The sequence below is a fragment of the Haemaphysalis longicornis genome, unplaced genomic scaffold (assembly GCF_048455015.1).
Source record: "Haemaphysalis longicornis isolate Haplotype H1 unplaced genomic scaffold, Haemaphysalis longicornis Haplotype H1 scaffold_4, whole genome shotgun sequence".
In the NCBI taxonomy this organism is placed as follows: Eukaryota; Metazoa; Arthropoda; class Arachnida; order Ixodida; family Ixodidae; genus Haemaphysalis; species Haemaphysalis longicornis.
The window spans coordinates 21,359,306-21,372,573 of NW_027526361.1; the positions used below are offsets into that span (position 1 = coordinate 21,359,306).

General features: G+C 49.6%; 1 protein-coding gene across 1 annotated transcript in view; it reads right to left on the bottom strand.

Annotated features, from left to right (window-relative positions):
* Window positions 1-897: 897 nt before the first annotated feature.
* Timeout (circadian regulator timeout) overlaps window positions 898-13,268 on the bottom strand; it is a 366,583-nt gene continuing 354,212 nt past the window's right edge. The window contains exons 27-28 of the mRNA XM_077706142.1: window positions 10,297-11,045; window positions 898-1,186 (exon numbers count right to left, since the gene is read on the bottom strand). Of these exons, the coding sequence (XP_077562268.1) occupies window positions 1,113-1,186; window positions 10,297-11,045 (823 nt within the window). The 3' untranslated portion in view covers window positions 898-1,112. The remainder of the gene's footprint in view (window positions 1,187-10,296; window positions 11,046-13,268) is intronic.

Here is a 13,268-nt window from a genome sequence, read left to right on the forward strand (position 1 = left end):
AACATTGCGCACTTTCTTCCTTCTTATTCGCTTTTAGTTGGTAGGAGGACCAGGTAAACATTTTAAAGCGAAACTGACTGCGAAAGCTTTACTGGCCTCGTCCAGCGAGTGTCGCCGTGCGTGAGGTTGACCTAGAAGTGAACAAGTGATACCTTGTGACTCGCCGCAGCTGCGCGACACCTTCCACTTCAGTCTTGTGCCATGGCAGGAGGAAGCGAGGACGCTGCTCCATCTACAAGCCAGGCCTAGCCGAGCTAAGCCGCAGCCTTTAAAAGCAACGCTTTACTAATCTTGTCTAGCGGTTTCGCCGTCTCGGTAAATCTGACCTTCATTTGACCGCCGCTGCGCCGTACCCTTGGCAACGCATCACGTGGCTCGCCGGGACGAGTTCCGCCGACGGATGCCTTCGCCATCGCCGGCTTGGCGCATGCGCTCTCCGCGGTTGGCTCGCGCCCGACCACGTGACTGGCCGCGTGCATGCCAGCCGGGCCATGAATGATAGCGAGGCCGGGCCATTTTCTGAGCGTGGCACGGAAGCTGGAGGCCTTGACCCGTCGTTGGAAAGCGGCGTCTGACCACCCCGCGGATATCGCCCGGCGGGACGTTCGGCTCTGAAAACGCCGGAAGAGGCGGCACAACCGCAGAAAAAGGCAGTCTTTGAACGAATAATGTAATAATTACAGCTAAATCAAAGGTTAACCAAGTGAAACCAAGACTTAACCAGGCTAAGCCAATCTTTCGCTTTGCAAAGGGCTAGCCGAGCTAAGCAGCAGCCATTTTTTTTTCGTCTTCGAATCCAGCATTCACTTTTCGACGCCACTTCATGTGATACCCTGAACAATAACAATACAAAGACACCCCTCCGACGCTAGGGTTCGAGACGTAAAACAATTGAACATCGAATAAAATTTGTTTATTGAAACTGGCCATTACAAAATACGGATTTCACACCTGACAGAGTATTTTAAAACTTGTCTAACACGTCATTCTTGCGTTCATTCACTGAAACACAAAACATTGCAGTCATATAGATACGTAGCACGACGAATTTCAGCGCCCCGGCGTTGTCGAGTGGGTTCCGGCGACACTGGAAGTAGTCGCACCCGAAATTACTACTCCTCTTCGTCACTGCTGATGACCATTGCTCTCTTGACCTTCGCCGACTTGTTATACGCAGTAGATCGAGCTGCAAAAACACACAAGTGAAAAGGGTTATCGCCGCTGCGTCGACATGAGATAGTCCTAGCACTAGAACACAGGATGGATTTCCCCATGCACCCGCCGCAGTGGCTCAGTGGCTAAGGCGTTGTGCTGCTGAGCACGAGGACGCCGGTTCGATTCCCGGCCTCGGCGGCCGCTAGTCTGATGGAGGCGAAAAAAAAAACGCCCGTATGTTCGAGATTTAGGCGCAGGTTAAAGATCCTCAGGTGGTCAAAAAATAATCCGGAGACCTCCACTACGGCGTGCCTCATCGCCTGTGTATCGTCGGCGCGTTAAACCCCACAATCAATCAAGTTCTTGATGCTCTTAAAAACGTTTTCAGTTTCACGGCGCAGCAAAGCCCCCCCCCCCCCCTTGCACACACACACATTATACATATATATATAAGCTTAGGGGGGGGGGGGAAGCACATACATTATCTTTTAAAATCAAAAGCAAGCTAATACGGTAAGTGCACAGTCCACAAATGAGGCCATCAGACGTTACATCACTTAATCAGGTTGGAACCCCGTCAATATTACCCAACCCCAGTTCTTTCGCATTCTTGCAATGCCTCCTATCGCTAGTCACAATGTGTGCAAATTTACGATTCGGTGTTAAACATGGCAATACTACGCGCTCCACAGTGCGGAATAGCATTTCGAGCCACCCGTGGTTTTTCACGGCGCCTCTAACCGAAAATCGTGTTCCAGTCCGCTTTCGTTTCCCGCACCCTGAAACACAGATAAAGAAACCAAAGAACTTTCCAGTTCTAAACCAAGCTGCGCAACTACAGCGCTACTGCGACTAAGGCATCTGAAATCACTGAGCAAAGGGAAATCGATACTGCCCGCCGATGACCACATACAAAGCGGCGGTACGCTAATGCCTCAATCGCATCAGTACAAAAGCAGCAGCGATTTCTAATCTCTCGCGCTGGTGACGAAATTCACAGTCCAACAACGCTGAACTATTTCTCACACATGCACCGCGCTCCTTTCAACGATCCACCACCTCAAACTTGTTCGATTACAGAAAAAAAAAAAAAAAAAAAGAGAAACAGCCTGAACAAATCTCGTGATCGAAGGCCGCCGTCATCATCAGATAGCGCCACCACTACGCCTGCAATTGGTTGGCTTGGTAAAAAGGAATGTTTAGGTCACTGGTGATGAAGTCCTCGAGCAGTCCTCGCTGCGCAGATCGCCCGTCGGTGAACGCTGCGAGGAGTTGCGACAAGCGCTCGAGGTTATCGGAAACAAACGCCCGCGCCGATCGCGGTCGTCGCAGCACAGAAGGACCGCGGAATGCCAATTCGATCAGGCTTTCGCAACGCGGGCAAGCCGTTACCGAGCCGGCGTCTGCGAATGCGCCAGTCGAAGCCGTCGAATCGGCCACACGGCCAGCGCTGTTCTCGGGGATCTATAAAACGCCGCTGAAGTGAAAGCCGGGGGCGAAAAGTCGTAACATTTGTAAATCGACACCCGGGGGAATGCGATAGCCGGGCCCGATAGGCCCAGAAAAAGGAATTAAGACTGCGAGCTTACCAAGCGAAAACTACTCTTTGGTGCGTTGAGTTACCAATTCGCGAGTGCCGGCCCAGCTGTGTTATGAACACGGGTGCTCTAATATTTGAACTATTATTAAGATTGCACAGAAATAAGCGAAATAGTGGCTCAATCGGAATTCGGCAGAACGAATTATGATTACGCGTTTGCAAGCTGCGTAATCCTTAGCTTGGCGACAAGGATAAGGCCTCGCGCCGGTATCGGCGAGGCCACGACGAGGCCTAGCGGGCGGCGCGAAGGGCGCGGGGCTAGCGGGGCCAGCAGCGGAGCGGTGGGAAGAAGGGAGGGGAGGAAAGCATCAGCACCCCCCATTTTGCGTCCCCTCGCAGTGTTGCCATGACAGTTAGTACGCCTCCAAGCTCAAGATGGCGGCGACGTTGCTACGGCAATTACAACTCACTTTTTCCCGCCCAGGCTCGCCAGGGGAGGATTTGGCGCTGCGACCACAATTAGCCGGGACGCTGGGTTGTAGGCTAAGATGCCGCGGACTGCCCTCACCAGAACAAATGCGCAGTCTCGGCGAGGCGGTCCGCTCGTCCCCGCGGAACGAATGCGTACCAGTCCAGTCAGTTGACTTGATTGATTGATTGTGGTGGTTAGCGCGCCGACGCTACACAGGTGATCAGGCGTGCCGTAGAGGAGGGCTCCGGATTAATTTTTACCATCTGGGGATCTTTAAGGCGGCCATGCAGACAAAACACAAGTTTGTTTTATTCGAAAAAATTCCTGTTTTATAGTGCCCCCACCGCTTGTCCGTCAGCAAACGATGCCCCATTTACTGGAAAAACAATTTAGGTTTAAATTTTGATTCCCCCGCCAAATCGCTGCCACGAAGTCATGAGGGCGGGTATTCAAACGAACTTGCACAGCCTTGCTCACCGTCAGTCCTCCCGGATGGCGCTACCATAATCAGCCGCGGCCGTTGTCCGCGCGCCGTTGCTTTGTTTTTGACCGTATTTGCACTTGGCTTGTTTTTGTTACGGTAGAAAGTAGTCGTTTCATGAAACATGGGGTATCCTCGACACACAGGGTCACGTAAGACAAAGTCGATTACGCCAATCGCCCAGTGTCGTGTACGACAATTGGAAAGCGGCGGACCGCTGTGCAGCTAAAACAAGCATAGTGATCCCGGTACCAACAACATGGCGTATCGATACTTCTATGTTTACAAGTATTTTCGTAACTTTCATTGTTTTCCTTACCATTCTTACTGCTGTATAATGAATATGCATTATATTTGAGCGCAAATAGCTCGTTCGGCAAGCTTATAAGCCCTGCCTAATTTTCATTTCCGTTTGTAGGCCTCGCCAATCGCACAGCTGGGCATACGAGATCTTAGGATCTGTTGCGGAAATGATCTAGTGTGTCGCCTGGCCATTCCCTTTTTTTTACTAATAATATAGCTTACTTGAACGAAGTGTGCGTTAAAAGTGGTGTCAGTATGATTTTAACGAGGCAAGCTTTCGAATGAACCAAACTTGTGTTGTGTCTGCATGGCTCCTTTAACGTGCGCCGAAATCTCGAACACACGGACGTTTTTGCTTTGCTCCTCCATGATAAAAGCGGCCGCCGCGGCCCGGAATCGAACCCGCGTCCTTGGGCGCATGTCCAGTCGGGTCACGGTACCTGCCGACCGTAGCGTAGCCTACGTTAGCCACCACGCTAAAACTCTAAATTGCTAACAAAAGAAGTAAAATGCCGCGAGGTCTTGACCATCATGCGACTCGTGTGATTGATGGATGCAGCGCTCCTTCTCAAGCTCGGTGCGACAGCTGACCCCGCATATGCATCAAGCGTAAGCAAAGTCATTCGCGCAGTGTGACGGCGCGTGTGATGGATTCGTCAGTCAATGTGACTACAACGACTGCGTCGGGCTAGGCCCCGAATGTCGAACCTCGCACTCTAGTGAAGCGCGAGAACACAGCCACGGCATGACTCCTAAATTAGCATTTCATCGCGTATTTAGAGGGCGCAACAAGTATTACAGCTACGCACACACAGACCTGCGTAAATGGCCACGGACCGGACATTGTGCCCTGCTCGAAACGGCAAGTCGTCCATGCGTGCCTCCGCACGTGACATGTATCCGTTGTAACCGCGCTGAAGCCGGATGATCTGGCGGGCCAGACTGCGTGGGTTACGGCAGCGTCTTGGCTTTTTGATTGATTGATTGATTGTAGGGGTTTAACGCGCCGACGCAACGCAGGCGATGAGGCGCGCCGTAGTGGAGGGCTCCGGATTAATTTTGACCACCTGGGGATCTTTATCGTGCGCCGAAATCTCGTACACACGGGCGTTTTTGCTTTTCGCCTCCATCAGAAAAGCGGCCGCCGCGGCCGGGTATCGAACCCGCGACCTTGTGCTCAGCAGCACAACGCCTTAGCCACTGAGCCACCGCGGCGGGTGTCTTGGCTTTTTGGCACTGTTTCATGCGTTATCCGAGTGTAGAACGTGTAGTAAGACGTTATAGGAATTTCAGGCGTAAATATCTGATGTAAACGTGCATTCCTTTAAATTAATGCGCGCGGTGCATTTTACTCTATTAACAACAAACCTAACAGAAATGAAAATACTGAAATTTCGCAAGATATTAAGAAAATATTTTGGAGGGCCATAAGGCACAGTCTCCACTGAAAAAATTTGGCACAAGCGACTCATGACCGGAGCGGAAAAGTCGCGACACGCTGCGCTATTGTTCCTCAGCGCGCCTACAGCGATAGTGCCAAGCCCATAAGAATTTCGGAAAAATAGGTGGCCGGCGAAAAGTGCTAAACAGCTTACATTGGAAATAATAACTTATCCATTTCTTATCGGTAATTTCATTTTTTTAAAACAGGAGTTTCCAGCAGGGGTATTTTCTCTATCGCAGTTTATCGAAGGACCAACAGCAGGATAGGTTTCTTTCTCCCCCTTCTTTGGAAAATAGAATGTGCTTGCTACTCTCGCTGTAGGCGCGCTCGGGAACAATAGCGCCGCGTGTCGCGATTTTTCTGCTCCAGTCATGAGTCACTTGTGGTAATCTTTCTCCCTTGCGACCACGTTCCCACTTGCGAGTATACCCGCAAGTGGGAACGTGGTCGCAAGGGTCGCATACTCGCAAGTGGGAACACATTCGCAACTATACTTGCGACTCGCGCACGTCGCGCGACGTTCCACGCATTGCATGTCGCGCGATAAGGCGGTGTTAACATTTGCGACCAGTGCTGGGGCGACTGCGCGTAGCGGGGTTGTTCTGCTTTTTGAGTAAATTCGTGTTTTTAACAAACATTTGCGTTGAAAGCAGAAAATATATTACACTAAAGAGACAATAACAGGTGCAAATCCGTGTAAGACACGCGCTACTGATCTGAAACAGTGCCGTATGCGGCACTGTTTGTAGATGGCACTCCGTATACGCCACATGACACTCCGCAACCCGCAATGCGTAAAAGCGTTGCGGGTTGCGGAGGAGCCGAGAATAACATTAGGCTGACTCTCCAATATATTATTACAGGCATAAACGCACACTTTCACTTTCACGCCACAACACTCCATTCGCGAGAGCAAAGGTAGTTTTTTTTCTAGACGCAAAAGTTCTTGCGCAGTTGAAAAGCGCGGTGTTTACTACGCGCCGATAGAGGCACGGAAACGTTTCGGGTCAGCCTTCCGTTCCACTATACATCTAGCTATCTACGGAGATTACTTGTTTTTAAGACCATAGCCATTCTTGGGCTACTTAAACGCGAAATTTTTGGTCTACCTCCCTTTCGATTCAGCATGATGATGATGATGATGATTTCTATTGGTCTCCCCTTTGTATCGGGGTGATGACATGTCATCTTACCAAAAAAGACTAATACAGGGGTGATCCAGCCATTCGAACTATTGGAGCAATTTTTGAAGCCGAAAAAATGTTATTTTGGAGCACTATTGTATCAAAGCTTGATTTTGGAGCAGCTTGGGAGCAGCACAAAACTTTTGTTGCATCTTCATTTATCTGGAGATAAAGAAGGCTGGCAACCATTCAGGAACGCTAATTACTTCCCCACAGTTGTAGACTCTGAAGCGGGTAACTAAAGCACCAAAAATGTGTGCCCCCACAGCCTTTAGACCGCTGCAAGTGAAGCAGATGACAAGCGTTTCTTTAATTTAAAAAAAACACCCAGTAATCATTACAAAAACTTACTGATACCGAAGGGGTGCCCACTTTATTTACAATAAAAATATTTCACTATCTCAAACATATTGCACTGATTTGTTGCTACTTACTTGCCGTTTCGTTCAGTTCATCCAGCTCGGAGGGTCCGGCTCGACAATATTTAGACAGAAAATATTGCACTTCACACACATCACACCATACTATTGATTCTTGCTTGCCTTTTTATTAAGTTCATTCAGCTCGGAGAGGGTGTGGCTCAAGGCAGAGTTGCCTTCTGCTAATAAATCCTACTCTGATGAAATATAGTCTTCAGCCCTTTTCAGCAGTGCACGGCATGAGATCCCCTTTTCTTCGAAATTCCACCTGAGCCGCTTTTCATTGCCAACATCAGCACCACATTCCCGACCACTCAGGCGGTGGATACGGTGGATAAGAGCAATATGAAGGGGCTTTATTTTCAATACCGTCACGCGAAATGAAAAAAAAAGAGAAACTTGCTGCGAAAATTCCAAACGGCAAGTTGTTTAAACTTACGCTGATGCAGTTTTGGCTAGCGCTACTCCACTGCACTAGCCCTAAATATAAGGCCGCACAGTAATAAAACGATTCGCCGCGAGCGCGGAAAAGAATAGACTCTCGTTTGTGCATCTTGTCACGAGTGGCCGAACGTCAATCGCTAGTTTTCTACAAGCGATACACATGAAGTAATGTCATTAGGCTTGTTTGCAGCAGCGCGGAAAACCACTCCATTGCGGTTCACGCCATCGGTCTGTATGCATGCCGACTTGCCAAACATTGCTGAATCACCACTTCTCTGCTCCGAAGCGGCACCGTGGCTGCCCTTTTGCTGCATTGTGGCTGCACCATGAGCGGAGCTCGGCTGGGGCAACCGAATAATCGAGCGCACCGCTTCTTCCAAGTTGCCAACCTAGGAACCATCGTGCTGGTTAGCGGGAGAATGATCGTCTCTCGCTTCAGCTCGTTTGAGGGGACAACTCTCGTCCGAAAGACCGGGTTCAAGCGGTTCGGAGCACTTGGCGCAAGTAAAACACCACTGGGCGCAGCAGGGCGCAGGAGAGTACAATTGTAGCAAAATGGTGCAAATGGCGCAGCTGGATCACCCCTGCTAATATACCCATGTTTCACACTCCCGGCCCAATACTAGCGCTGCCCAGGGCAGGCACAAAAAGCTTATTAGGCACAAAACACTTTTTTTTTCTGTTACAAGTGGTAGCTGTCCTAGGCAATATTCCCCTCTCTGCTTTTCGTCCACCAGCATTCTAATCTTCTTTTCGTCCCCTCGACAGCCTTGAAGTTAACTTCCTTTGTGATACCCTTAAATCCTAGGGCTTCTGACAGCCCAATATTCCCTTCATGTAGATTTGGATGGATACCCTCACATTCTAGCACGATGTGCCGCATAGTTTCTGTTTCTATTCCGCAGACCACGCATACCCCATCATTTTGTGAATACTTCCCCACAAAACTCTTAGTTCGCAGGCAACCTGCTCTAGCCTCAAAAAGCAAAGCACTGCCCTGGGAATTATCGTAGAAATTTTCCTTTCTGATGTTCATCTTCTCAGCCCTGTACATCTCTAACGACGTTTTGGCTTCCATTTTTTCCCTCCATTTATTCGTTTCAATCTGCCTTGCCTCTTTTTTGGTTACCTTGGCTGTTTTGGATTCCCCACTGTTCTTTCCGTATTTCATCGTTAGCCTTCTAGTCTTTCTTAACCACTGCGTGTCCACGCTTTTCAAGTATAGGTACCTAAAAACCTTAGCTGCCCACCTTCGTTGATCCATTGCCCTCAACCTCATCTCAAAGCATATTTTACTCTGAGCTTCTCTAACTTCAAACGACGCCCAGCCCATATCTCCGGCCCAGCAGTCCGGCCAAAAGTTTTTTTTTTTTTTTTTCATTTTTTTTGCTCATGGTCAACGCCGCCGCCGCCTACTTTCTGTGAGACCGGTTCCGCCAAAATTCATAGAATTAAGGCTATGTTCAGATTACCGGCGCAGAAGCCATATTGTGATCTATGAACGTAAAAAAAAAAAAAAGCGTGTCACGCAGTTCGCTTGACTGAGACGTGAAATGACGTCATTCCTTAAAGTTATTACAACAGTTGCGGCAACAGTCTGAATCAGGCCTAACACGAACCTTATGGGCTATATCCGCGAACATCAACAGAAGTTCGAGCCGCCAAGTGGTCTAGTGGCCCAGCGCCTGTGTTTGTGACGCAGCCACTGACGCGGACCTCTTTAAATGCCATTCTTCGCGCACTACTTGGTGCCATGGCTCTATAAAGTGCATTCACTTGCAAAGCTCGCTCGGTCAGCCGACATTTCGCAAAGCGTGCTGACCAAGGCTTTGAAGGATGTTACGGCAGTGGCTGCTTTGCTTGCGGTTCCCCCTCTCCAACTGCGGTGCGCACGCACACACGCTGCGGCCCCAGTTTCATATGCAGTAGAACCTCGTTCACACGTTAAAAAAAAAAAAAAAGGGAAACGTACTACCATGGAAAACGAAAACGTACAATCCGCCACAGAAAAAAAAAAATTCAATCGAGAGACAACATGAGCACTCAATGGCCTTTTTCACTTGTACATGTCTGCCAACGTCAGCAGGCGGATGCTGCGGCCCTCTGAGAGCAAGAGCTCCTTTTCTAAACATTACAGACTTTTTCCGCACTGGGATTTGCCTTCGCGCGAAAGTAACTGCGCAGCGCTTCCAAGCTAACTACGGCCTGAGTATATGTGGCCCCGAGACGCCACCTCTTTCTCCCCGTCGTCGCTGCTTGAAGGCGTAAATGTCACTACGGTTTCTTCCAAGGTTAGCGTTTCGCACGTTGGGACGTCGTTATAAAGGCGACGCTGGCTAAGGGCAGCAGCGTCACGAAGTGGCGCCGGCAAGCACAACACTACGGGAAAGCCGACACGGTGACCCAGTCGGCCCGACTGCGCCGCGCGCGCTGAGGCTCGGTCCGCACGCACGTCAGCACGTTTTTTGTTCTCCGTAAAACATCATCCGTCATAGTTGGATAACATTTTTAAAATATTGAACGTACTTACCGGGAAATCGTGTTATATACAGGAACGTAATGACAAAAAAAAAAAAAAAAAAAAAAAAAAAAACCACCATAGCGCTATAGGGCATTTTTAGTGTACACAACTGAGAGCGTAGTAACCGAAAAATCGTACGAACCGGAAACGTATCAACGAGGTTCTACTATACCTTCACGTGAAAGCATCGGGAAAGGTTTTGCGATGGAAGAATGTCTGGGAGGGCAAATAATAAATATAACTGCTGTATGGCCACCAAGTTCGGAGCGATAAAAAAATGTAAGGGTGGAGGAAAGGGGTGCTGCGGAGATGACAAATGAAATCGAGACTTACCAATGTTGCCTTCGAGGATGACAGCATCGTCGTCGCTGTTGTCTTCCACGGCGTGCACTGTTTCGTCCTCCCATTTCAATGTCGCCTGTTGTGAGGCTCCGTTGAAGCTTGCACCTCGGGTAGGACTCGAGGAAGACTTCCCCCGGCTACCGTCGATGCCCTCGGCGCTGTCGTCGTCCAAGCTTATCGTGGGCGTCGCGGCGTTTCGCTCAAGCTCGTCGCTCGGGCTCACGGCCCTCGTCACGTCGTTAGAGCCGACCGCGCTGCCGCCGTCGGCGCCGAACGGGTCAAGCATGCGGGTGCTGTCGTCGCTGTCACTGTCGTCTCGTACGACCAATCGGCTCCTCTCCGCCTTGCGCGCGCCGCTGCCGCCGTTGGTGCCGGAAGACTCGTCCCCGGGGACAATAACGATATCGTCGTTGTTGTCGGCGGCGTCGACGAGCTCGCTGCGCCTGGAGAATTCGTGTTCTTCGTCGCTGTCAACCACGAGAACGGCTCGCCTTCGGTGCTTTTTGCTTCGTTCCGTCGGCCGGGGACTGCCGGCCGCTGCGAGCCTTCCTGGGCTGGCGGAGGCCATCGGCGATCCCGCCAGACGGTGTTCGCTTCTTTCGGTTTCGGATCGCGCTTCCTGCGCGGCAGTGCTTCCTCCGCCGATCTCCGGGGCCCGGTCGTCGCTGGGGCGACGCGTCTTTCGGGAACGCTTGTTTCGACGCGCGAAGCCGACATCATCGTCGTCCGAGGCGGAGGAACTGCAACAAGGAACAATAACCGGGAAGCTATATTTCAAAGCTCTCCCCATCATTAGGCTCCCACAGCCATCGACGTGCCTGCTTGGCGTTGAAGGCAGCCGATGCGCAACATTCCGTCATCCTTAATGAAGCCGCAGCTGCTGATACATGTCAGGCCACTAACGCAGCTATCAGCGACGGAAACACCCAGAGGTCACTCCCCGGTGTAGTTAAGAAAAAAAAAAAAAAAAAAAAGACGGAGTGCAGCGGTTAGGCAGACGCCAAAAATTAAATTAAGTCAAAACCAAAATAATTTTGAAGGACACGCGGAGTTTGCTGCTTCAGACAGAACACGGTAGACAACGAGAACACTGTGATAAGTTGCAGTTTGCGAGGCATCGCAAGCTGTTCTGATAGGGTTAGGGAAGGAAGGATGAGACAGTACATGAAAGGCAGGAAGGTTAACCAGAGAACAGTGCGGTTGGCTACCCTACAGAATGGAGGGTCAAGATACTAAGAGATCATACATGTACTCAGAGAAATGCAAAGGCGTTTTCGAGCCCACCAAAGATTATTGTTTTTTTTTTTAACTGCAAGAAAAACACGGAACCGCCATTTCGTCTCCATCCTTCTCGGAAATTCTGTTCAAAACACGCAGCAAGCAGTCACTCGAAGCACAGAAACAATACTAGTGTGAATAAGACGAAAAAAAAAAAAAAAACTGCGGCGAAAAGGCGACAAAAAAGTGAAATTTTTATTAATAATTAAATCGCGTAAAGACACCCTGCGGGATCGTTAGTGTCGATGAATAAAACAAGCTGCATGATACGACTAGTATGAGTTTATCTGCACGAGCGTCAACTCCCGTGCAGGAACTATTGCTTCAAACGACGAAAACGCACGGGCAAGCGGATTAAATTCAAAAGTGGCATTTTGTTCGCAGTTACCCAACAGCCGTATGGTGATCACGTACAAACAACGGGAGCCATCGTATTTTTCCCTCCATACTTTGTTTTTGTTGTGTTGGTGCAGCTCCAGCCAGCATCGTGCGTTTACGTCGTTTTTCTGTGAGCATCTTTTTGAATCTGTTTTTGTAAAATCCAATCGGAGGTGCATTTTTAATTAACCCTTTCGGCCCTGGCAGTGTCAGTTGACGCCATCACATAAACCTTCCTTTAGCGCATTGGGAACGAAACCAAAACTGCTAGTTTTCGGGTGTATTGTTCTTCAATGATGCTTATCACCGTTGTGCCGTCTTATCGGAGCTGGTCGCTGCAAATAAGCAGCAGCTCCGATGAAAGTCAGGGCTGAAAGGGTTAACAGAAAGCTGGTTCCCTTGATCATGTACCTTTCATAAAACATTCCTTTTTTTTTCTTTTTTCAGTAAATGGCGTTGACGCGAGCAAGCCTCACCACTTCGGAGTGCTACCAGTCTTTCCTATGCAAACTTTGCGTTCAGGCTGTTTGCTATGGCAGAAATGCCTTTGCAATTGGCGCCGAAATAGCTTTCAGAGAGAAAGAACGACGTCGAAAAATCAGCGCAAAGAAAGTTGGCGGCGTTTGCTAAGACTCGCTTTGCATATAGGAAGCTCAAGATCTCCCGAAGCGCAGAAAAAGTACATGCATCTGGAGAACACAGGAGAGATTGTATCAGTCTATGCCCAAAGGGTGACTTTGGGCAATAGCCAAGATTTATGCCCCTTGAATGAGTCTCGTGAAACACACAAGAATCAGTGGCTCGACTACTAAGTTTCTGAGTAAAAAAATAAATAGGGTGTGGGAGCTAGAAGTCCAAATCGTGCACCACTGCATTTGCCGGCAGAATCGAATCAAAGTGAAAAAAAAAAAAAAAAAAAGGAAAGGATAATTCTTTCTGGTCCTCGCACGCAATGACTTTTTCGACAAGCAAACGACTCAGTGAGCGCCCGACATGCGTCTTTCTCGCACTGAGTACGAGAAAAAGTGGGAGAAATGAGCTAAATCAGAGATGGAGTGCCCGTCGCCCGATACACAAGTGCGCGTCCGCTAAGTAGACCGTTGCGGGCAGCAGCGAGACCGTTATATTGTGCAGGCGAGAAATGAGACGTGGCGGCCTCGTTGCGGACAGAAGTGCAACTCCATTAGCTTCCTCGCACTCGTACGCCGCGGGCCTCTGGTAAAACTGCAACATTTCCGATGCCAGGTCGTCACGCACCGGCGGACGACTCTGCGCTTTTGTGTCCGAAGAAAGTGTTGGGCCATACA